The sequence below is a fragment of the Mus caroli genome, chromosome 12 (assembly GCF_900094665.2).
Source record: "Mus caroli chromosome 12, CAROLI_EIJ_v1.1, whole genome shotgun sequence".
NCBI lineage: Eukaryota > Metazoa > Chordata > Mammalia > Rodentia > Muridae > Mus > Mus caroli.
Genome location: NC_034581.1, coordinates 45,858,333 through 45,881,833, shown reverse-complemented (window position 1 = coordinate 45,881,833; position 23,501 = coordinate 45,858,333). Strand labels below are relative to the sequence as shown.

The 23,501-nt window shown below is 38.4% G+C and overlaps 1 protein-coding gene across 1 annotated transcript in view; it reads left to right on the top strand.

Annotated features, from left to right (window-relative positions):
* Positions 1-19,358, top strand: part of Prkd1 (protein kinase D1) — a 284,174-nt gene extending 264,816 nt beyond the window's left edge. Inside the window, exons 17-18 of the mRNA XM_029484814.1 lie at positions 17,491-17,576; positions 18,421-19,358. Coding sequence (XP_029340674.1) covers positions 17,491-17,576; positions 18,421-18,639 — 305 coding nt within the window. The 3' untranslated portion in view covers positions 18,640-19,358. The remainder of the gene's footprint in view (positions 1-17,490; positions 17,577-18,420) is intronic.
* The last annotated feature ends 4,143 nt before the right edge of the window (positions 19,359-23,501 follow it).

The following is a 23,501-nucleotide window of genomic DNA, read 5'->3' as shown; positions in this document are numbered from 1 at the left end:
TGATACATATGCAGCTAGAGTCAAGAGCTCCGGGGTACTGGTTAGTTCATAATGTTGTTCCACCTATAGGGTTGCAGATCCCTTTAGCTCCTTGGGTATTTTCTCTAGCTCCTCCATTGGGGGCCTTTTGATCCATCCAATAGCTGACTGTGAGCATCCACTTATGTGTTTGTTAGGCCCCGGCGTAGTCTCACTAGAGACTGCTATATTCTCTTACTGATTGGCTAGATGTTTCTATCCACAACACTTCCAGCCTCTTGATCCTCCGTTAAGAGATTATCTATGCTATTGTGTTTACTTTTATTATGTTTTCACTATTTTAGCAGTACAATATTTAAATCTCTAAATGTACAGGGAAGTTGTACTTCAGTTTAATGAAGAATTGAGTTGACAGACAGTGCTATGTATACAATTATGCTAACTTCAGTCCAGTTACTTATCACAGACTCTTAGTTTTTTAATTAAAATATGATGATATAAATTGCTGCCTAGGATATTGTGCATGCTAGATGAGGTTGTACTAGAAATGCAGTGATTGACAGAACTCTGTAGTAATTTAAATGCCTTTATCATATTGTATATTCAGGCCTCTTTCCAGATTATCTCATGTCTACCCATCTATCACCAGTCCATGTATCTATCTCTTATGTATATATGAGTTTTATACATATATTTTACTATAGTTATTTGTGACAGCACTATTAAATGTATTTATTTGGCCTTAGCTAATGTGAAATAAAAGCCTGAAGTTAAATGTTACTGAGGCTGGAGTGGTGTTTCAGTGGAGAAAGATTGCCATGCAAATGTGAGAACTGCAGTTGTGCTTGGTGGCCCATCAGTATTTCCACAACTTGAGGACAGAAATAAGATCTCCCAGACAAACTAGCCAGCTAGACTAGTCCTGTCAGTGAGTTCTTGGTTCAATTGAGAGACCCTGAATCAATGAATAAGGTTGAGAGAAACCATGGAAGATTCCTGACCTTAACCTTGGACCTCCAAATGGATACTCACATATATGAACACACTTGCACACATGTGCACCACATACATAGATACATAAGAAGTCATATGGCTTATATGAATGCAACTAAATACATGTATCATATACAAAGGAAGCTCATGTACAGAATGAATCGAGATGATAAGCCACTGTACATAGGAGAAAGTCTCCCAACAGGAATAGAGTTTATCGTGCTCTCTCATTCTAAAGCATACTATTCGTGATGGTGTGCTTCATTTCATCACTTCTCCTGGCTGAGTTGTTCTTATCATTACCTAGTGTATCCATCACTACAATGGCAATTAGACACGGCCTCACTATCACCTGAGCTTTAGCTCAGTCCAGTTTTGTTAGGGCTAAGCATATCCACCCTATTACCTTAAGTCCGCTCTTGGAATAACCAGGGCCCATGAACTAGTTTTCAGTGATCACTTGCTAAGTATACTTCATCATATGAAAAGGGAAGGTCACTGTCACTTCAATAACTTCTAAATGTCCATGGGAAGCCACAGGCAGTTGTATGCCCTTCCTTCCGTTGCATTTTCAAAAGTTCACAACAGAGCAGACACAGAATTCTCCATGCTTGTCGCATCTGGTATATTATCAGAGTGATTCCTGAGATTGCTAAGAGAATCAGAATACTGTAGGTGAGACTCAGTCTATGAATAGAAATAATAAAAAAAAAAGACTGGAGTGGTTTTTCAAAAGGAAAGAAAAATAAAATCTAAGGCAACACAAGAAGATGTGAAGGGAAGTGAAGCTGACCCACATGACATGATTTTAAGCAGTTCAGGAAATGTGGAGTAAAAGTTTTACCGTCATCGTGATGCTTCAATTATCCTTGGCATGAGCATCAGTATAGAGAGGAGGGAGTTGTGTCCAGTAGGCTGCTCGGAAAGAGGGTTATTCCCTAGATTTTAAAAAGTAACAGCAGATGTATATAAATTACTCACATTTTGCTGTTCATTAATGGCTATAGATAACCTTTAAATTAATTACGTCTTAATTGTAATCATGCAAAAGAATGTGAATAGTGGAACTTTTGTGTTACTAAGATAGGAAATGGATGAGCTCCAACTTGAGAGACCTATAAGATGCTGTCTCTTATATGTAGTAGTGAACATGGGTATGTTGTATCATTGAATATACAGTTTAATCAAAGATCAAAAACTTAAAATGGTCACTGAGGCTGCTCAGGGGTGAAGACACCACCAAACCTAACAAACAGAATTCAATCCCCAGGACACAATGGTAGGGACTTGTTCTCAGACTTTCATATTCACTCTGTGGCACCTACCCATACCCCCATGCGCGCACGCGCGCGCGCACACACACACACACACACACACATACTAAAAGAGAATTGAAAATTAATGTTTCATATAATGTCATATACTGTGTATGTTAGAATTTACCTGTCTCATAATTTGTACCTGGCTTGTTCTAAATGACAAAGGTAGCCAGTCTAATTAATTTAATAAGAAAATTAATTGGGACAAGACAGTGTCAAGAAAGCTGAAATGATATGAGTCTTTTCTTGTGGTTGCATTTCTTGAGACAAGGTTGTGCTATGTAGATTTTTAACCAGATATAATTGTCATCTTGGAGACTTACTGCTGAATAATCTCACCATTTCTAGTTCTTTCTGAACTCTGGCTGACTGGTTCAACTCAACTCTTCTGGTTCAAAACTCCTCCTTTAAATGACTGATTCAGCCTGGCTTCTCTTGGCTTCTGACTGAATTGTTCTGCTTGGCCTCAAACTAACTCTGGAAGTTAGTTCTAATTTTCTTGCTCCTTCTTATTCTTTGGCTTCAAATGTCTATGCTGGCCTGCACTGCAGTAACTGCACAAACTGAACAAAACTCACAAATGAACTCATTTGAATGCAACTGAACTGCCCTCCCCTTATGCCTCACTCCGTGCTCCTTGTTAGCAGCCTCTCTTTCCTGTGTGTTCTCTTGGGAGTTGGGGATATCCTATCTCTGATTCATTCTCTCAATTCTTTCTCTCATTTTTCACTTTGCCCTTCTATTGTTTGTCACTTTCAAACATGCTGCTTTCTTCTACAAACTAACTTTACTTACACTGTTTCTAATTAATGGTTTGTTCTAAAGGCACGTCTGTATTCCAGTCAGAAGGATTAAAGATGTGTCATTCTGCTGGATCATATAGACTCCAAAGGTCTTTGGATGGGATTGGTTGCCAAAGTAACCGTGTTGCTAGATTAAAATTCCTCTACAACAATATAAAACAGCTACAGCAATTTCTGAAGACAATCAATCTGCTCTTCTGAATTTATCTCATCATGGACCAAGCTTTAAGAAGCACAGGGTTATCAAAATTTGAGAGGATGAAAAGACAGATGGCTCAGAGCTTAAGAGCTCTGGCTAATCTTATCTTGAGCTTGCATTCAGTTCCTAAAACTCAGGTGGCATCGCACTAAGGTCTGCAACTTACTTTCCAGGGATTCTGATGTGCTCTTTTGGCCTCTGGGCAAGAGGCACATACATAGTTCTCATAAGTATATGCCATAAAAATACTAATTCACATAAAAGTAAGTAAGTAAATAAATAAATAAAATTTTAGAAATATGTAAACATGCTTTCACTTAGAAGTTTATAGGAAATCAGTAGAAAAATAGAGAAAATAGGTGTTTTCTAAGTATCGAGAAGATGGGGTTTTATTTTGATATTTAATTTTCCTTATGGACCTGAATATTTTTGTTGGAGTGTGTGGTAACTTTTTTAATCAAAAGCAAAAATAAGTAAACAAAACCTCATGGACCAAAATAAGTGTTGAAAAAATGAATTAAAGACTGGGTTTTGTTTTTGCTTTTGTTTAGGGGATTTGTATAAATATAATTCTGCCATAAATGGTCTAAAAGTTGTTCAAAGTTATAAATAAACTATCTATAGTATTTTAATATAAATATCACTCATCACCATGGTCTGGGGTTCCATTTTCTTCTCGGTAACACCTGTCACGATGGTGTCATAGTGAGTGGGTAAATGAGAACACCACCATGACTCTTACATCTGCCATGTGCACAAAAAGGAGAATTTCCAATGGAATCCTTTTCCCCATATCCTTTCATTTGCTCTGAATCATAGCACAAGTTCTGTGGCCCCTTTATCTGTATGACTTGATTTTCCAGCTTTGGCTTTTGCCAGAGTTATTCTTAGAAGGAGAAAGTGATATAGATCACCAGACACTGAGGGCTGCAAGGCTGATAACGAGAGACGTAGTCTGCATCAGTATGAGTTGCCTCATTAAGTGAGTAAGAACATCCTTGCAGTGAGGAATTTGACAGCATTTGTTCGAGTAACAGTACATTGTCATTATCAAATTGATGTGTTCAATTAGAGATGTGCATTACATTTGAGAAAGGTTAGTAATGGGCATGGGAAGAGATTACATTTTTTTTTTCCTTCTGAGTTTTGATACTCCCTCATATGCCATTAGGGAGGCGAAAAGGCAGTAATCAACACAGAGGCAGCCTGGGAAATTGTCTCACAAGGAGACCCTGACCCCTGCAGACAGAAGATCATTTTCTGTGTTCACAGGTGAAGTCTGAAAGAGCACCTATTCCCAGGCCACCTGCAGTGTCCTTGCTGCGCAGACCTAGAGTCACATGACTAGTTGGTGTTATTAAAAATTCTGATCAAAGAGAAAGGCTTGGCATGCCACATATATAAATATGAGGAAGAAAATGGAAATACCCTTACACTGATTTCAAATCTTGTCCTCACTGCAACATTAGTTAATAATCAGATTTGGTAACAACAGGTTTTTCCCACTAGTGAGGCCTCCCAGCATCAACCGTATATCCATGCCCCCTTTTCCCTCTGATTGACAGGGCTCTGAAGTATCCTCCCAGTTGAGCTCGGTTTCCAGCTGTATATGGTAGATTATGTGATACCTCAGAATGTCTAAGAGCCGTAAGATACCACTATATGTATCAAAACATTCACATTTTATTTTAAAGTAGTTTTTGCCATTCAACTTGATAAGTTCAAATAAAATTGGCTACAAGTGTGATTTTACCCCCAAATTGGAAAATACAGCCAGTACAAATACAAAGAAAAGCTAAAGCAATGCTGAGCACCATCAGCACATGGTATGCTTTCAGAATCCAACAGTGCTCCAGAATGCTAAGTAGTTCATAAATAGTGCTTTGCCGTGAAATGGAACCAGCCTAGGTCCTTCTTTCACAACATTTTGTTCAAAAAATAAATAAATAAATAAATAAATAAATAAATAAGCTCACAAATGTAAGTGTTAGTTACATAAGACCCAGACATCCAATGGTATGAGAAACAAAAGAAAGACAATTGTCAACTTACTAATTAAGCTGTGTGGTAACAGTTTATGTGGCATGCAGATCCCACAAGCTTACTGAATATTAATGAATAGATTGATTTGTCAACATATTAACACCACTGTCAGACAGAACAGGACACAAGAGAGGTGCTGGGACTAGCCAGAGAAGTGCTTCAAAATGCTGTCGGGGTGCCAGGAGTGCAGCCACAGTTGATAAAGTGAATTGAGTTATGTAGGTCAGAACCTCTTTTTTTGCGGGGGAGAGGGGGAATCATTTTAAATGACCTCAATTTAAAATTCTGGAACCATGTTTAAATAAATGGCCACTTGAGAAAATGGTCATAACTTTTATCAGGATGGTTGATAGTGTATTTCTTTATAATTGGTTAGTTATCCCCACAATAACAAAATATTTGTGTAATATTTGAATAAAAATTGAAAATTGTGCTCAACATAGTTGAGCTGAAATATGGCTTCTACACCCATTGTAGATGTCTGAGTAAAGGGTCAAATGTGGTAATTATTTGATTTTTGCCTCTATCCACATAACAAAAGAGAATAGTCCAAAAACATAGATAATAATTTAAGCAAACTAAAAGATATCTTACCTAGCATTTAGACTGCCTTAGAGTATACCAATACACTGAGCAATTATTCAGAATATTTTCAGTTTCTTCCAGGCATAGAAAGTATGCAGGATTAGAAGGGCCCAAGTTCTCTTAGTTAAAGCCTAATACAATGACCAGAAACGTCTCTGTGTTTCAGTACACTGCTGGAAGAATTCTAACCATCACCTCTTTTCCAAATCAAGGCTCATCAACCTTTATGAGTGGCACAGTCTCTCTTCTTCTGGTGATTCTGATCCAAGAACAGTCTTCTTTGATTATGTTACTTTTTAACAGAATCTCAGAACAGATCTAACTTTGGGTTTAGTTACTCTTGTTAAATATAATGTGTTATAATAAGTATAGTAGTGGCACATTCCTATAGTCCCCGCACTTATAAGCCAGAGGAACAGCTGCTGTAAACCAACTTGGGCTATATAGTAAAACTATTCACTAGTAGTGATGATGATAACAACAATGATGACAATGATGATTGGTAGTCTGAAGCCAGCTCCATCTTATTTTAAGTACATTTAGTTTGGCATAAGATTTGATTTGGGGACAATAAGTAGAATCATAATGAGTAACTGTGAGATTTGAGGCTTTGACTCATGCTTATAAAGGTTTTTCCCATTAATTTATTTATCACTTTACATCCTGATCACTGCCCCCTCCTCCCTGTCCCCCTTCACACAGTTCCTCCCCCCACCCTCCCTACCCTTCTCTAACCCATATTTCCCAATTCTTCAATTAGAAGAGGGTAGAGGATTGAAGTATCCAAATAGTTTAATTTAGCAATAAAATGTTTTCTTACCAGGATTACCCATTGCTCTAGACTGTAGCCAGTTGGGGAATTATTTGTGTAATCCAACTTATTTACTATTACTATCAGCATTTTCTGCACAGTTAATTAGCCTGGAAGTGCCTCCCCACACCCACCCCTGTCTAGTCTTGATTCTAAAATACTGAACCAAGATATGGTTCAGAATAGATCCTTAATGTTTTTCTTCGTATTTATATCCATTTATTCAATGGTCCATGGCACCATAGTAACCTAGCTGTTAACCAATTTCAATGATCTTGTACCTTCAACCTTTTGCAACACAAAAATCTGTCCTAAAAGCCAGTCATCCCAGAACTGGCAGGGATCCAGGGACAGATACCCACCATCACCTTCCACCTAAACCTATAAACCAGAATACTCTGTTTAAACCCTCAAACTTCTATTGAAATATATGCAAAAGCCTACAAAGATTAAACATTTAGCAGCCAAGTTCAAACCCTGAGCATAATAGAAATGCCCAAACGCACTTCTAAAACCTCCAGAACCTGCCTAGAGACTCCCCGCCTAAAGATTTTTACCTTTCTTTGTGTTAAGCACTCTTTTTTTTTTTTTTTTGAAGAAACATAACTTTCTTAAAAGGATGTTAGCATGGAATGGAAATAGAGAACATTCTATGACAGGAATTAATTTTTGTTGCTACCTTAAATCTCGAGTCAGGCAGGCACGGGTGTGATAACCTCTGTATGCTTGTGTTGAAACAATTCATGGTTTCCAAGATCATGTTGCCGATCTTCAGCAGAAAATGCGACCAAATGTGAAGCAGAGAGTAACCATTGATGGAATACTTTCTATAGAGGAAAGAACTGAGAGCACCGAAGCCATCGGCTCGAGTCTCTAAAGGTCTTTCACTTCATTGGATTCCGGTAATTGACTCAGGAACGAGTGAGATGGTGATTTCCAGTGGCCTTGTTAGCTGTTGGCAGCCTCTGGTTGCAGCCCCTGTGAGGAGCGTCCCAGTTAGTGTTGCTGGGCAACGGCATGCTGCGTTGAGAGCTGGAATGTGAAGGGTTGCAAAACGATTTTTAAAATAAACACACAAGTTCTCATCAGCGTGAAGCCAAGCATAGGGAGAGAAGTAGTAATCACTGCACTTCAGCAGTCAGAGGTAGAGCTGGAAGGGTGTGTACCACTGCCTCAAAGAGAAAAGCCTAGAGGGTGGCTGGTGATGGCTCCACCAAATTGGCGTCCCTCTGAACATATCAACCCGAATCGTGTGGGATGGAGAAATGTGAGGATAGAAAGCATAAAAGAAAAAAGTGATATGATTGGACCAAAATGACAAACATGGGGGTGGGGGTGGGGGTCATAAGTCCTTTCTCTGCTATAAACTAAATGCTCTGTATTGCAAATATCCTTCTGATTTTCTGACAATAGTCAGTGTTGAGGCTGCGATCCAAAATATCCTATTTTTGGATGTGGTGCCCCATCATCCAAAAATATTATAACTAAAACAGATAGACCACATGCATAAAATATGGGCATTAAAACTTAGAGCTGAGCAAGATACTATTTAAATTTCTGGTTAATGCGTTGATGCCACCAAATAGAACCTCAAAGTTCCAATCCATCTTTTGTTTTAGAGACTCATCAAGTTTACTAAAAAAACTTTGTCTGACCTCAACAAAGCTAAAATCTAATGGAGAGAGTAGGAAGAACCTACCACACATACTGAACTGATCAATGGACTTGATCAAAGATGAAGATAGGATTAGCTGGGACAGGTGAACCGTGGGCCCTGAGTGTTAGCTCTGCAGAAGGGTCAGTGACAGCATCTTTCCAGGGTTTCCTCCATGCTTTGCATGCTTTCAGTTTTTCCATAGCAGGGCTCATGTATCTTGTACACTTAGGGGTTGCTATCCAAGTACTTGACGTTTAGTTTGAAATCCAGAATGACTGCAGTACAGTTTGTAGTTTCAAGGATAATTCAGGGCATTGATGCCAGAGGAAAATAGAATCAAAATACCTTTATTGATGGAGCACTTATTTGTCTGAATAAACTTAAAGCCCTCAGCATCTGCATACATCCTAGAATTCCTTCTTCCACGGATATCCTCGTGCACCTAGCCATGAGCTCCATGGAGCGTTAGCTGTCCTAAGACTTTCCAAAGGACCCACCGTGTTTAAAAATGAGTGTACGGTAAAATGTTGCAGATACTTTAATCTTTTGTTTAATAGAATAATAAGAAAACTTACTGGGCAAAAAGTTACAAGCCAATAACTTAAACCAAATAAATAAATAAATAAATACCCCCCCCCAAAAAAAGAAAAAAAGTAAAACATAGATTTAAAAACTGTATTTTTTCCTTTTCCGAATTTTTGGGAAAAGCATGGATGTATGGCTACAGAAATTTTTTGAAAGAACCAAAATCTTTGGCCATGAATGTGAAACGTAAAAATTAAAATTTTCATTGCTGATAATGTTTCCATAAGAAAAGCAACTAGGAAAAAAAAAAGTACTCCCTACATTGTTCTAATATGGCTCCTTAATAGACTATTCAACAGCCAACTGTTAATGGGACTGAATTTGTGGATAATAAGAGATTAGAACTGCCAGAATAGTATCAGGGATGACTCCAAGAATAAATAGGATGGGGTGGTTGGAATGTAATCATGACAATGCAAACATTACTGTCATATTTATTGCAAATAAATGTAGGTATTGCCCAGTGTCTTAGTTAGGGTTTTGCTGCTGTGAACAGACACCATGACCAAGGCAAGTCTTATTAAAAAAAAAAAAAAAAAACAACATTTAATTGGGGCTGGCTTACAGGTTTAGAGGTTCAGTCCATTATCATCAAGGTGGGAGCATGGCAGTATCCAGGCAGGCATGGCACAGGAGGAGCTGAGAGTTCTGTCTTCATCCAAAGGCTGCTAGTGGAAGACTGACTTCCAGGCAACTAGGGTGAGGATCTTAAGCCCACACCCACAGTGACACACCTACTCCAACCAGGTCACACCTATTCCAACAAGGCCACATCTCCGAATGGTGCCACTCCCTGGCCCAAGAATATACAAACCATCACACCCAATTTTCCCCTATTGTCTGCCAGGATAGAAAGATTAAGGGGAAGTAAGTGTGAAGAGGGCAGAGGGTCTCACATCCTGCTTTGCTTTGGCCCTAGATGAAATCCAGCCATTCATAGTGGCATCAGCTTATTATCCCATATAGCTTAGAGGCCAGTACTATGTCACAGCATTCCCCATTCCACAAAAGCCAGACATTTGAAATAATTGTTTTTCTGATTTTGTAGAAAGAAGTATAGGATATCCATATGTCCTTTTCTTGTAGATTTTTAAGTTACCTTGGCACTCCAGCTCCTTAAGGAACCCTGTGTGACCTGTAGTTTCTGCATGGCTCTTTCTTTTCCTGCCTAGGTACCTTCATGCCACTTCTCCATCTCATATCCCACTCTGCCCACCTCCTCAACGCATTGTCTGCCTACTTCACTTTGCTTTTCAGAGGAATTCACAACCTAGCCTACTCTTGTGTCTGTTTCTTCCACTTCCCCTCTGCATACCCTCATTCCAAAGCCACACTATGCAGTTCTTTGAGGTCAGCAGTTTGCATCTTTTCATTATTTTTTCATATGTTATATTTTTATTATACTAATAATCTCTCTCGCTCTGAATTTCTATCAGATCCTTCCCACTTCCCTAGCCACCCAACTTCATGTTCCTTCTCACATTGTTCGACAGTAACAACAGCAACATAACCAAAAAAAAAAAAAAAAAAAAAAAAAAAAAAAAAAAAAAAAAAAAAAAAACCTGAAAATCAAAACAAGTAAAATGAAACAGAAAGTAGCCCCTCCCCAAAAGCAAAAACACAGAATCCACTTTATGTTGACCTGGACATAGATTCTGCCCTGAAGTGTGGCTGATATAACTAGTAACACTCCATTGAAGAAAACTGATCTTCTCTTCCCCAGCAGATATCAATTGGAAATAGCTGCTTGGTTTGGGCTGGAAGTTTGTATCCACACACCTTCTTGGTGCTGGGATTTTGTCTTGGTTTAAGCATTTACAGGTCCTAGGCATGCTGCCACAGTCACTGTGTGCTTATACATACATCAGTCCTACTGTTTGGGAAAGATGCTGTTTCCTTGGAGTAATCCATCATCTATGATTCTTACAGACTCTCCATTTCTTTTATGTAGATCTTTGAGCAAAAGGTTGTTCAAAAGACATCCCAATTAGGGCTAAAAACTCCATAGTCGTTCACTCTTTACACACTGTCCAGTTGTGGGTCTCTGTGTTCATTATCATGCACTTCAAAATAAATGCCTTCTTTTATGATAATTACTTGATGTGCTGATCTGTGACCATCAGCATATGTCATCTGTAGTCATTTTATTACTATAATCCTTTCACAGAAAAAAAAAAAAAGAAGTAGAATTCACCTAGAGCTTATGTCCTACTGAGTCTCAGGTTCACAGCCACATTGGTAGTTTCAGGCATGGGTTTCATCTCATGGTCCAGGCGTTAAAGTCAATGAAAAATTATTGGTAAGTACTATAACATTTGTGCCACTATTACAGCAAGATGTCTTGCAGAGACATTCCTGCTGTCATTTTCAGAGTTTGTTACTGAATCAGACTGATCATTGGTTTTCTCCTCCAGTAGCATGTAGGGTTCCTTCCAATGCCACAAACGCTACACCATAGGGATAAAGCTGCTAGTTGTGCTCCAGCTTAATTTCTTGATGGTTGATGACATAACTAAATTGTGTCTTCAGCAAGAAGGATTTACTGTCATATTGTGGGGAGCAAACAATAGTCTTGACAATAGTCTGTGATGTTTGGGGGAAGCCTATGGGACCCCTTGGGCTAACAACTCAACGAAGAAGTTTTACTTGGTGACATAAGGTGTCATTATGGCATTATCTCCCTACAATATGGTGACTCCATTTAGATGCAATTCACATATGTATATATTTAGGAAGCTTCTAGAGTAGTGGGTTTTCAACATATCATATGGCTTTTCAACATGCCTGTAGTATTTGTTGTCCTTTCCCATCTTCTCTCCTATATACCCTATATTCTTCGTTCCCTTCCTTTTAGTTCTCCTAGTTTTTCATTTATCTCTTCATTGTTATATTCTATCTCCCTTTCCTAGGAGGAAAAGTCTTCACTTCTGTTCCCTTATAATCTACTTCATTGCAGGGTGGGTCAGATTGAAAGACACATATTTAAACCTCGAAGCTAACATTTTTTTTCTATAGAAATACTTGCTCATCTGTGTTCATAGCTGCTCTACTCTTGATAGCCAGAAGTTTGAAATAGCCTTGATTCTAATCATTTGATGAATGGATAATGAAAACTTAATATACTTATAAAATAGGATATTATTCAGCTTTTAAAAACAGTGAAATTTGCAAGTAAACAGGTAGAGCTTGAATCCATCATTGAGGTAACTCATATCGAAAAAGACAGATGTTTTCTTCCATATATGAATGTTAGCATTCTGAACTTTTTTTTTTCCTGATTGATAGATGGAGCTGGAGCACCTTGGCCTTTTTTGCTCCCACTGGGGACCGTTGACACTAGAGTTTATTTTTGTTGCTGCCACTCCATTTCCTACTCTTGGTCCCTTTTCCTTTTGTGAAGTACATATAGCAATGCCTGCTGGGAGCTGGAACCAGGGAGGACATGGAAGTGTCCTTATAAACTCTCAGTAACAGACAAGAGACCGACACATTTGGAGCCCCTTAAGGAGTTAACCAGTGTGGGCTTGTGCCTAGTGTGCTGTTCAGTGACCCATGATGGAAATGAAAAAGATCCTAATGTGTGTGAGATACCTACAGTTGCCCAAATCTCATGAAAGGAGACTCGATGCAGAGCTCATTGACTAAAAATTTCAGACTTGATTTCTGATAGACTCCCATAATGAGTGATTAAATATATTGTTTTTTAAAAAATTAGAAAAACCAATCTTGGTTCTTAGAGGAAATGACTAAAAGTCAGTATTTGTAAGAATTCCTTTGCCAGGGATGTATTATGTATTTTTACATACGATTGCCAGATTGATAAAGTAGCATCAAGGACAGATATATCTTGATCATGATAATGTATTTTGTGGGGTGAGAAACTTCCTATAATAGCCTGTTGAGGATAATAAAGTATGAACTAGATGGGAACATTGGAGGAGGAAAAAGCTGCTCAAGAAATAATAAATAGCCCTGGAAGTTAGAAGTGTGAGTTAGGATATAGCCAGAAAGCTCTATGTTTAAAGTTCTGTGCTTTGCCCCAAAAGTGTTCTCATAATGGGATTAACACGTAGCAAATGAGCAAAAGGAAATCATATCACATTCACAATATTCTTTGATGGCTGAACTGTGGGCTGCAGTTACAATGGAACACAAGGAGCCCTGAATTCAATATGCAAAAGTGTGATAGAAACATAATGAAAAATATAATGTCCACGGTATCAGTGAACTAGTTAAACGGCCTTGGCTCCCAGCGAGTCACACACACGCTGCACCTACCTAAGAACTCTCTGGATTAATGAATGAAATACACGCGCGCGCGCGCGCGCGCACACACACACACACACACATTCACACAAACACCAGCTAGTTTTGATATGCCTTGACTAGCTCAATGACTGGGCACTTCTAAACCTCCCTGCAGCTAGCACATACTTCCCTCCTGTATTCCTGGCTTACCACCTTCTAAAGTCCACGATTATAAAACAATTATAAAATTGTTAAATCCTGACATTATCAGTACTAACATGGTTATAATATATTATGGCTCTGTCTGCCATATTGTATAACATTGAAGCCTGGGAGCTGGGTCCCCTGAGGTGCAGCCTCAATATCATTGCCTCTAAACCACCTGACTCTGACCAACTTATGGGCTTTGGGTAATTGTAGCTTCTCCTTTTCCATTAGAATTAGAGACTTGAAACTGCATTTCATAGGGCTATTGTTATACTAAATCAGACATGGATGCAGCAGTTTTTAAAAATAAAATCTTTTACTCCAGGGTCATATAAAGAATGCCCATGTGTAGATCAAACTAGCCAGTAATAATAAGCAAAAATTTGCCCCAGTTTTTAGAAGGTTTTGAGAAAAGTCTAGTGACTATTGGCAGGAGGCTGTGCTGAAAGAACGGGGTCTCACAGATTATTAAACCACTGCTTAGTGTGAGGCTGAGAGAGACTGAGAAGCTGCTATATTCTACAGGTAGGTCTTTATCTAAAATATAAGTAAGAGCAGTCTAGGTAACCTTGGAAAGAAAACCCTTTGCTATAACTAAGTAGAATATTAAGAGTTGCCACTTTGTAGTCTGAGTAACATGGGCCAGTACCTATGCGACTACAGCTGAATTGCCAGCTTCTCAAACCAGTTCTCCACAGGTATCACTTAGATAATATTTAGTGAATGTACTAATGAATGAGTAATTGATACATGTGTATGATAAATGTTTTTAAATTTCTGTGTATATGTGTGTATGCCTGAGGATGTGGCTTGCATCTGGGCAAAGGCCATTTGAGGGGGTAGGATGTCTTGGAAGGGGAGTTACAAGCAGTTAGGACCCATATGGCTACTTGCTACAAAACACAAGTCTCCTGAAAGAGCATAATGTGTTCTTAAAAATGGAGCAATCTCTCTGGTCCCCCAAGTTATAAACTCTTATTACCCAGTATTGTATTAGGTTAGATATGGCCTGTAAAGAGAAAGGGGGTGTGGAATATCAAAGGGGAGAAGAGAACTTTAGAATCTCCTTCGAAATACACATTTGCTTTACTAGCGTATGGTCTGAGTTCAATTCACAGAAACTATGTAAAAAACCTTGGTGTGGCATTTCGCATGTGTACGTATGCACATGCATGCACGCACAATGGATTTACTGGAAGCCATTTTAGATCATGCAGTTGAGGCTACATCGTATGAAGTGTGAATAATGAATTGTTTTGAGAATTTTCTAGGCAGTGATAAACAAATGGGGCTCTCAAAATCAGAAATTAAAACTTATTTTTCTACATAAAAAAAGAGGCTAGAATGTTGACTGGATATTTTTACAGTTACAGGTTTTTGTTTTACATTCTAATTCTTAAAGGCATATTGATCCACACATGTCCGTCCTCCACCCCTCCTTTCCTTGCTGCCTAAAGTGCTTTCTTGTAGAAGTACCTCATTGCTTTGTTGTGCTTATTCAGGTCACAAGAGTACTGGCAGGCAGGCCTGGGATCATAAGCTTCATTCAGAACAATTTTTCCATCTTTCCATTTTCCATTTCTCTGTAGACACTTGTAGTCCCTCCTCTGCCAGGACTTCTCCATCCATTAAGCAGTGTGGCTCACCACTGGGGCCCATTTGGGCACAAACCAGACCTTTTGTTGAGTTACTGTACTCCCACCTTCCTAATTACAGAATTCAAAGCAGAACGAGTGAATTAATAACGTGTATTTATGCCCTGCAGTGCTTGGAGAACTGTAATGCTGCTGCGGGCTTGCCGTAGCACATGAGCTCCCCCTTCACCCCTTGGCCTCCATTTTTGAACTGTGACTTCACAGCAGCCAGAATGGAAGGTGCACTTTACTCTCCAGCGAGTAAATCATATGAATGGATGTTTTAAAGCTCATGCCCAACACACTGTGCACAGAGAGAACTGTACTTTCAAAAGCTCAGAGAAAACACATGCTTGGACTCTGAAACTGTACTAAGTACCCTGCTTCCTCAGCTGAATTGCCAGCTTCTCAAACTAGTTCTCCATAAGTGTAACTTAGATAATATTTAGTAAATGCCCTAATTAATGAGTAAATAATACATATATATGATAAATGTTTTAAATTTGTTTTTACATTTCTGTGTATATGTGTGTATGCCTGAGTATGTGGCTTGCATCTGGGCAAAGGGCTTCTTAAAGGCCATTTGAGGGGGTAGGATGTCTTAGAAGTAGAGTTACAAGCAGTTAGGACCAATATAGGTGCTTGCTGCAAAACACAAGTCTCCTGAAAAAACAGAATGTGCTCTTAAAAGTGGAGCCATCTCTCTAGTCCCCCAAGTTATAAACTCTTATTACCCAGTATTGTATTAGGTTAGATATGGCCTGTAAAGAGAAAGGGGGTGTGGAATATCAAAGTGGGAAGAAGAGAAATTTAGAATCTCCTTTGAAATATAGATTGCAACCAAGGCAGGGTTGATAAGGCACAGGGTTGAAAGGCAGCGGTGGCCTTTAAATGTGTGTTGTTTTGGTTTGGTTTGGTTTGGTTTTTCGAGACAGGGTTTCTCTGTATAGCCCTGGCTGTCCTGGAACTCACTTTGTAGACCAGGCTGGCCTCGAACTCAGAAATCTGCCTGCCTCTGCCTCCCGAGTGCTGGGATTAAAGGCGTGCGATCAAAAAGTTAGTGTTGATTATGTAGCCCTTCAGTAGGAAAATATATAAATATTAGAACCAAAGGAAAACTCCTAGATGCCAAAAGATTATGGACATTAATTTCCTTTGCTTACTAACGGAGGATTTGAATCTGTTTGGACTGAATGTTGCAAGTTTGTTACTGTGGGCAGTTCCTTCAGTCTGCGTTTTCAAGACCATGCAAGTTGGTAAGGATTAGTCACTGGTGTTCTACAGCACTTTCCTATTAAAATTTGGTGGTTAGGGAAACCTGAGGTATTAAGTCTCTGTTTTTCAAATGTTATGGCTCTCAGTAGAAAAATCTATCTGTCAGACGTCAGGCCTCGGACAGGCTAGAGTTGAGAGAGATCACATACTCTACTCCAAGAGCTTGTATTCTTTGGATACTTACTTCACTTAGTGGGCAGGACAGTAAAAAGGAAATAGAGAAGTTATGAAAATAAGTCCCAAAATGGAAATTTTAATTTAAGAATAAAATGTAGTGTGGAAGCTGAAAATACAACTCTGCAGCAGTTAAATGTGAAGAACATCATCACATGGTGTCAGTTAGATGCTTTGTACAGAAGATATAAAGAAAACTGACCTTTTCTTCGTGAAGTTTGTGCACATGAGCCCAAAGCAGGCAGACTAGGAGATTGACTGGATGGTGACTCTAACTCCGCAGAGGGCAGGACTTGTCTTATACCAGGAAATCAATGACTTCCAATATAAATCTAATTTATTGCCCTTTTAAAAAGAAAGAGAAAAAAATTCAAATTCTTACAGAACTGTTTATTTTGAGGTCACAGGTATATCTTGAAAGTGATTCATGTTTTACTATATTTCTTTCTAGAATATATGATGTCCATATATCTACACCTTCAACCAGCTATTTCATTTTCTATTTTATTTTATTTTTTATTCAAAACAAGCACTCACATTATAGTTCAAACATTCCTTGAACTTGTAACCGTCCTTAAGCCTTGGCCTCTTGACCTACCACATCCAACTAATTGAAATCTGAAATTCCCTTTATATGTATTCAAATACTGACTGCATTTTATAACAAAATTAGCAATTTTCTTTCTTCAATACTAGTACTATATTTGTTTAAGGCATGCTAAAAATACATATATTAAAATTTAAAAAACATATTACAGTTTACACAAATTAAAATTCACATTGTGCAATATATTCAAATACTCATCCTTACCCCTTGAGTTCCAACTTGATTTAGAATTCTCAAGGAATTACTTTCAGGTTTTACCATTACCACTATATTGCTCTTATATCTCTATATTAACAGATATTATTAGGACTATGTAAATTACATATTCATTACATAATTGGTAACTATTTTTAATCATGATTAATTTTCAGCCATTGATCTTATCAATAACTTGCTACAAGTGAAAATGAGAAAACGCTACAGCGTGGATAAAACCTTGAGTCACCCTTGGCTACAGGTAAAAGTCATCCGTGGTTTGTATTTTTGTGGGCCCGTCTCCAGTTATTTATATATAAGACTTTTTTATATTAGCTGTAAAAATCTTTTGTCATGTTTATACAGGTATAATTACCCTAATACTGTTTTTTTTTCCAAAATGCATGCAATTCCTTCCAATTTAATACCAGTGTAGTGTTTCTAAATGTCCTTCTTTCTATCAGGAAGATTTGATGAAGGTACACACATACATGGAACACGTGCACAGAGCTCCCCCTGCCATACATATGTACAAACATACATACACACACACACCAAGGGTCATAGCAGAACTCAAAAGACCAGATTTGGAAAGCATCTGTATGCTTACTCCTGATAGTTGTCTCAATAGATGCCCATCTGCCCATTTGCTGGTCTCATTTGGAAGCTATATTTCAAGTTTCAGGATATTATGCATGGATATAAATACATGACAAATGTAAAGTACAGGAGTGTGTACTGCATTTTCTCTTAAATAGTTGCTGTTTTCATATTGGGTGTCAAAGTTTAGAAAATGATATTCTGAAATAATGAAGGATTACTTATAGCCATTAAACTGCAAAGCAATATCAACATTCCTAATTGCTTGACTACAAGCATTAATTATCCACACTGGGAGCCAGGGCATCCTCCAAGCAGCATGCATGGTCTAAGGCTAAGCAAATAAGATGACCTTGGTGCTGATGCTGCCTGTGGATGCATTGTGATTCAGCACTGAGAGAATAGAAAGGACAGGTCACCACACAGACTAGAAGAACTACCAGCATAGGAAAAGAACGTCAAGTTGCAATGATCTCTAGGATGATATTTTGGCATTTCTTCTTCAGGACTATCAGACCTGGTTAGATTTACGAGAGCTGGAATGCAGAATTGGAGAACGCTATATTACCCACGAAAGCGATGACTCCAGGTGGGAACAGTACGCAGGCGAGCAGGGGCTGCAGTACCCGGCGCACCTGATCAGTCTGAGTGCTTGCCACAGTGACAGTCCTGAGGCTGAAGAGAGAGAGATGAAAGCCCTCAGTGAGCGTGTCAGCATCCTCTGATTCCATCCCCTCTAATCTGTCAAAACACTGTGGAATTAATAAATACATACGGTCAGGTTTAACATTTGCCTTGCAGAACTGCCATTATTTTCTGTCAGATGAGAACAAAGCTGTTAAACTGTTAGCACTGTTGATGTATCTGAGTTGCCAAGACAAATCAACAGAAGCATTTGTATTTTGTGTGACCAACTGTGTTGTATTAACAAAAGTTCCCGGAAACACTAAACTTGTTATTGTGAATGATTTATGTTATATTTAATACATTAAACCTGTCTCCACTGTGCCTTTGCAAATCAGTGTTTTTCCTACCAGAGCCTCATTTTGGTGAGAGCCAGGACCTATCCAGGACACCATTGTGTTTGGTGTGCTCCCATTGATGGTGGTGTTGTAAGCAAACTCTTGAGGAGTAGATAATCTGCAGGTGTTCTGTGAACAACTCAAAATGCACAGTGGGTGGGGGTGGGAGAATGAAAGATGAGGAGAGGGCATAAATGTCCTCAGATTGACTCGCATGGAAACAGTTCTACTGTGTGGGTTCAACTGTTCTGCCTGTCTGTTGTGCCTCAGTGTATTTAAACTCTAGTAAGTGCACCTCAATATGTGGAGCTACTGCTCTAAGCCTAAATGCCTTAGAATGTAAACTGCTATCCATACCAGATGCATTTCCTCCTTTCTTACAATACCAACTGTATCCACGGAAAACCAGCAACTCAGCAAATGTTGGCCTTTTGTGTATTTTTCAATAATAAGAAATAAATCTTCTTTTCAAACTTGGTGTCATACTAATCAAATTATTTTTACTTATAGTCTATGGTCTTCTTTTTAGGACAGTGAAGTTCAAAGGTATTTTCTCAAAGACAGGAAAGTCATGTCATGCCTGTGCGTTTCTTTTTAAAACTCGTATATCTTTATTTACTTTTCTTTTCTTTCTTTATTTACTTCTATTGTATGACTGTTTTGCCTCACATGTATGTCTGTTGACCATGTGTGTGCCTGGGCCCTGTGAGGTCAGAAGAGGGCATCAGATCCATTGGAACAGAAATTACAGGCAGTGTAAGTGCTGGCATTGAACGCCAGTCCTCTGCAAGAGCACTCAGTTCTCTTAACTGAGCCATCTCTCTAGCCTGTAGGGAAACATTTCTACCGTGCCTGTCACCTCACTGAGTTGGAAAAGAAGCTTTGAAGAGAAAACTTAACAAAGCCGAACATCAACATGGAGAAGTAGGCATATACAGTTACAGGCTCAATGTAAGTTTCTGACTGATGGTAAAGCAGAGATTTATCTGAAGACTGGCTTGGGCTTATTTTTATGTGATAAAAGAAAAATAATTTTGAAATAAACCATTAAATACTGAAAAAAAAATAAGAATCCACTCAAACAACATTATACAGTCAAAGAGGAAAAAGGAAGCCCTGTGCTCACCAGACGCACAGGGGCACAGAGTCAAGCAATGTCAATTTTTTCTTTTTCTTTTTTTTTCAATTTTTTTTATTATTTTCTTTACATTTCAAATTTTATCCCCTTTCCTCATTTCCTCTCTGAACCCCCCCATCCCATCCCCCCTTCCCCTCCTCACTAACCCATCCACTCGCTTCCCTGTCCTGGCATTCCCCTGCACTGGGGCATCAAGCCTTCACAAGGCCAAAGGTTTCTCCTCTCATTGAGGTCCCACAAGGCCATCTTCTGCTACATATGTGACTGAAGCCTTGAGTCCCTCCTTGTGTACTCTTTGGTTGGTGGTTTATTCCCTGGGAGCTCTGGGGATGAATTCATGAAGTTCTTAGGCAAATGGATGGAACTAGAAAATATAATCCTGAGTGAGATAACCCAATCACAAAAGAACACACATGGTATACACTCACTGATAAGTGGATATTAGCTCAGAAGTTCGGAATACCCAAGATACCATTCACAGACAACATGAAGCTCAAGAAGAAGGAAGACCACAACGTGGATACTTCAGTCCTTCTTAGAAGGGTTTTTTTCTTTTTCAGAGAGATGACAGTGGCAAACTATATATGACTGTGTGTGTATGTGTATGTATGTATATATGTGTATGTGTGTGTGTATAGATATAGAATGCTTCAGAGAATAAGAGGCAAAGAATAAATCAATGTGTTAAGACTGTTAATATTCTTGCTCATTTAAGTAGTCTGAAAAGTTCAGTTTCCATATCTACTACTTTAGAGGTGATATGGGATAAAATATGATAGGAAATAGGTTGTGTGTGCATTGTGCATGTGCATGTGCACATCCAAATGTGTACTCATGCCCAAGTAACTGCATACAGAAAAATATAGATGTCTTTTGGGGTTGACAGAATAAAACATGCTAACTAATAAGAGAATGAGTATTGTAGGAATATGAACAGCACCTTTTCTATGACAAAAGAATAGTAAGCAGATTCAAGAGAGTAAAGGAGTAACATATGTAGCATACATTAGAGAATCATAATTTAAATGACAATGATACATGTTAAATGCATATCTGCCTTTAGAAGTTATAATATCTAGATTCAGAGGTTCTTCAATACTGTTTTTAAGGTTTGAAATTTGTACTGTTTGAGTCTCAGAAAACCATTCACATTTCAAATTTTTGTTTGAAATTAATTAATTAAACTAATAAATTTCATTTGAAGTTGAGGTTAGCACCATCAGCAAGTTCACCCTGTCTGCAGAAGCTATATTAATGCTGAGGCAAAACTAATGACCTTAAAGCCAACTGCCCTTGCAGAGGGAGTGAGAGCTGACCAAGCAACAGTAACTAGGAAGACCGGAAAGAGGTACATATAAGAGATGGCGGGAGGTGGAACCTGTGGTCCTTGTTAATAATTAAATGTGGAATGAAAGAGTTCAGAATGAACCTTGGGTTTTGCTCAGATAGAGTGTTAGAGATTTACAAAGAGTGTGTGAAAATTTGAATATTTGGACGTCAAGTTTCTACAGCACTGAAGATGTAGCTTAGTAGAGTGTGTCCATGGTGTCCATGAATCTTGGGTTTGATCCCTAGTATTACATAATTCAGAACACAGTGACACATTCCTTTAATCCAAGCCTTGGGAGTTGAAGCAGGAGGATCGGAAATTTAAATCATCCTTGCCACCCATCTTCCTCCCTAGGTATCAGTGATGCTGTAAGGCTTCAGTTTCTGTGAGTCACTGCTGATGATAAGTATCACTTTCAGTAAAATAATTCATAGTTTGAAATACTGGTATATTATGATACCAATAGGAGAAAGCCAGTATGTTTAATACAAGAAGCCAACAGACATTTTTATATATATATCATTTTGTCAAACACAGGGAAAGATGTACCGTGTATACTTGTCACTGTCAGTTGTGCTTCAGCAGTAACATCACTCGCCTACTTGAAAGGCCATAATTGATGGTCTCTGCATGTTGTGATCCACCAAAGAGCCTACCACTGTTCATTCTTTGTCCTGAGCAGGAAGAGAGTACTAGGAGAAATATTTTGTTTGGTGTTGCTTTTGTTATGTCTATCCCTTGAAAGGATTACTCTGATGCAGGTATTTTGAGAACCACATGGTGAACTGTTTATGGGATGTGTATAATGAGCACATAAATTTAAAAAAGCCACCACTTTCTCCTGCTTTATTGTTCAGACAGTACTAATTTGGTTTTCTAAGAAACAATCACATTTTGCATATTCTTTAATTATACCTGTCTGAAAAAAGAGGACTTGACTTTTCCTGAAGATACACTAAGGACCCTGCTACCTTTAGCTACCAAGAGAATAACTTTTCACTTGGCTGGAGACACTTTCTAGGCTCCAGCATAGTGATGCCAACTCATAACACTCTTTATATGTTTAGTGTTTTTGCTTTCTCTGTGCTTTTGATATACTCGATACATGTATTTGATAACATTTTAGCATCTCTACTGGTTTTTATTTGTTTCTATTATTAATGACTGGTTTACTGATTCTAACAGACATTGTTACTTGTCATCTATTTCAAATTAATAGTTACTTAATTCTGGTGAAATGGACACACTTTGCCTCCTTGTAAATGTTTCCTTTGTCTCCCTTTATGATAATCATCTTACATAGCATAGCTTTAGACATGGGTATAACAGTGCTGTTTTACATGGGTTGAATTCAGACAGTTTGTACATTTCCCTTGACTGTTTTTGCTGTCTGTGGGGCCATTCATGAAGCCAGGGAATAGAATAGCATAAAACCATCAGTATTTTCTGGAGCAGAGTGCAGCTTTGTATGTTCATATTGCCTCTAGCCACAAGGGCTATATGAGAACATTCTTCCAGTCTGATCATTGCTCTAGTAAGTACTGCAGCCGTAGAAGGACTATAGTATTGATTCTCCATGGTTGTTTGCAGCCATCCCCCTGCATCAGTACAGAGCCATTTCCCCAGCCTACATTTAACTACTGTAACACTGCCAAAGAACAAAGGCTTTCAGGAATGGGGAAGAACATGGGGCCCCATGTCCCTAAAATTTTACTGAGACATAATAGGTTTCTTTGGATAAATGTTAATGACTTTGTTGTATGACATTGGCCAGTTACTAAAGTTTATTCTTTTTTCTTTTGATAAATTATTAAATTATCAAGTTGTTAAACCTTGGTACTCTTTGTGAAGTGACATCTATTTCCAAATTTACATCTACTCCACTTCCTTTTTCAGGATCTTGTCTGAAGAATAAGACTCTTTATACCTAAGTGTGTATAGTTTTCTGTAACAAAGTGTGTGCACATGTCTCAGAAATCTTCTCAACCTTTTAGCTAATCTCAACTAATGGCAATATGATGCTTGGTAGGATCTCCCAAGTTATTTTCATATATTAGCATATAGCAAAACCTCAGCACCCAGGATAAGCATTCGTCA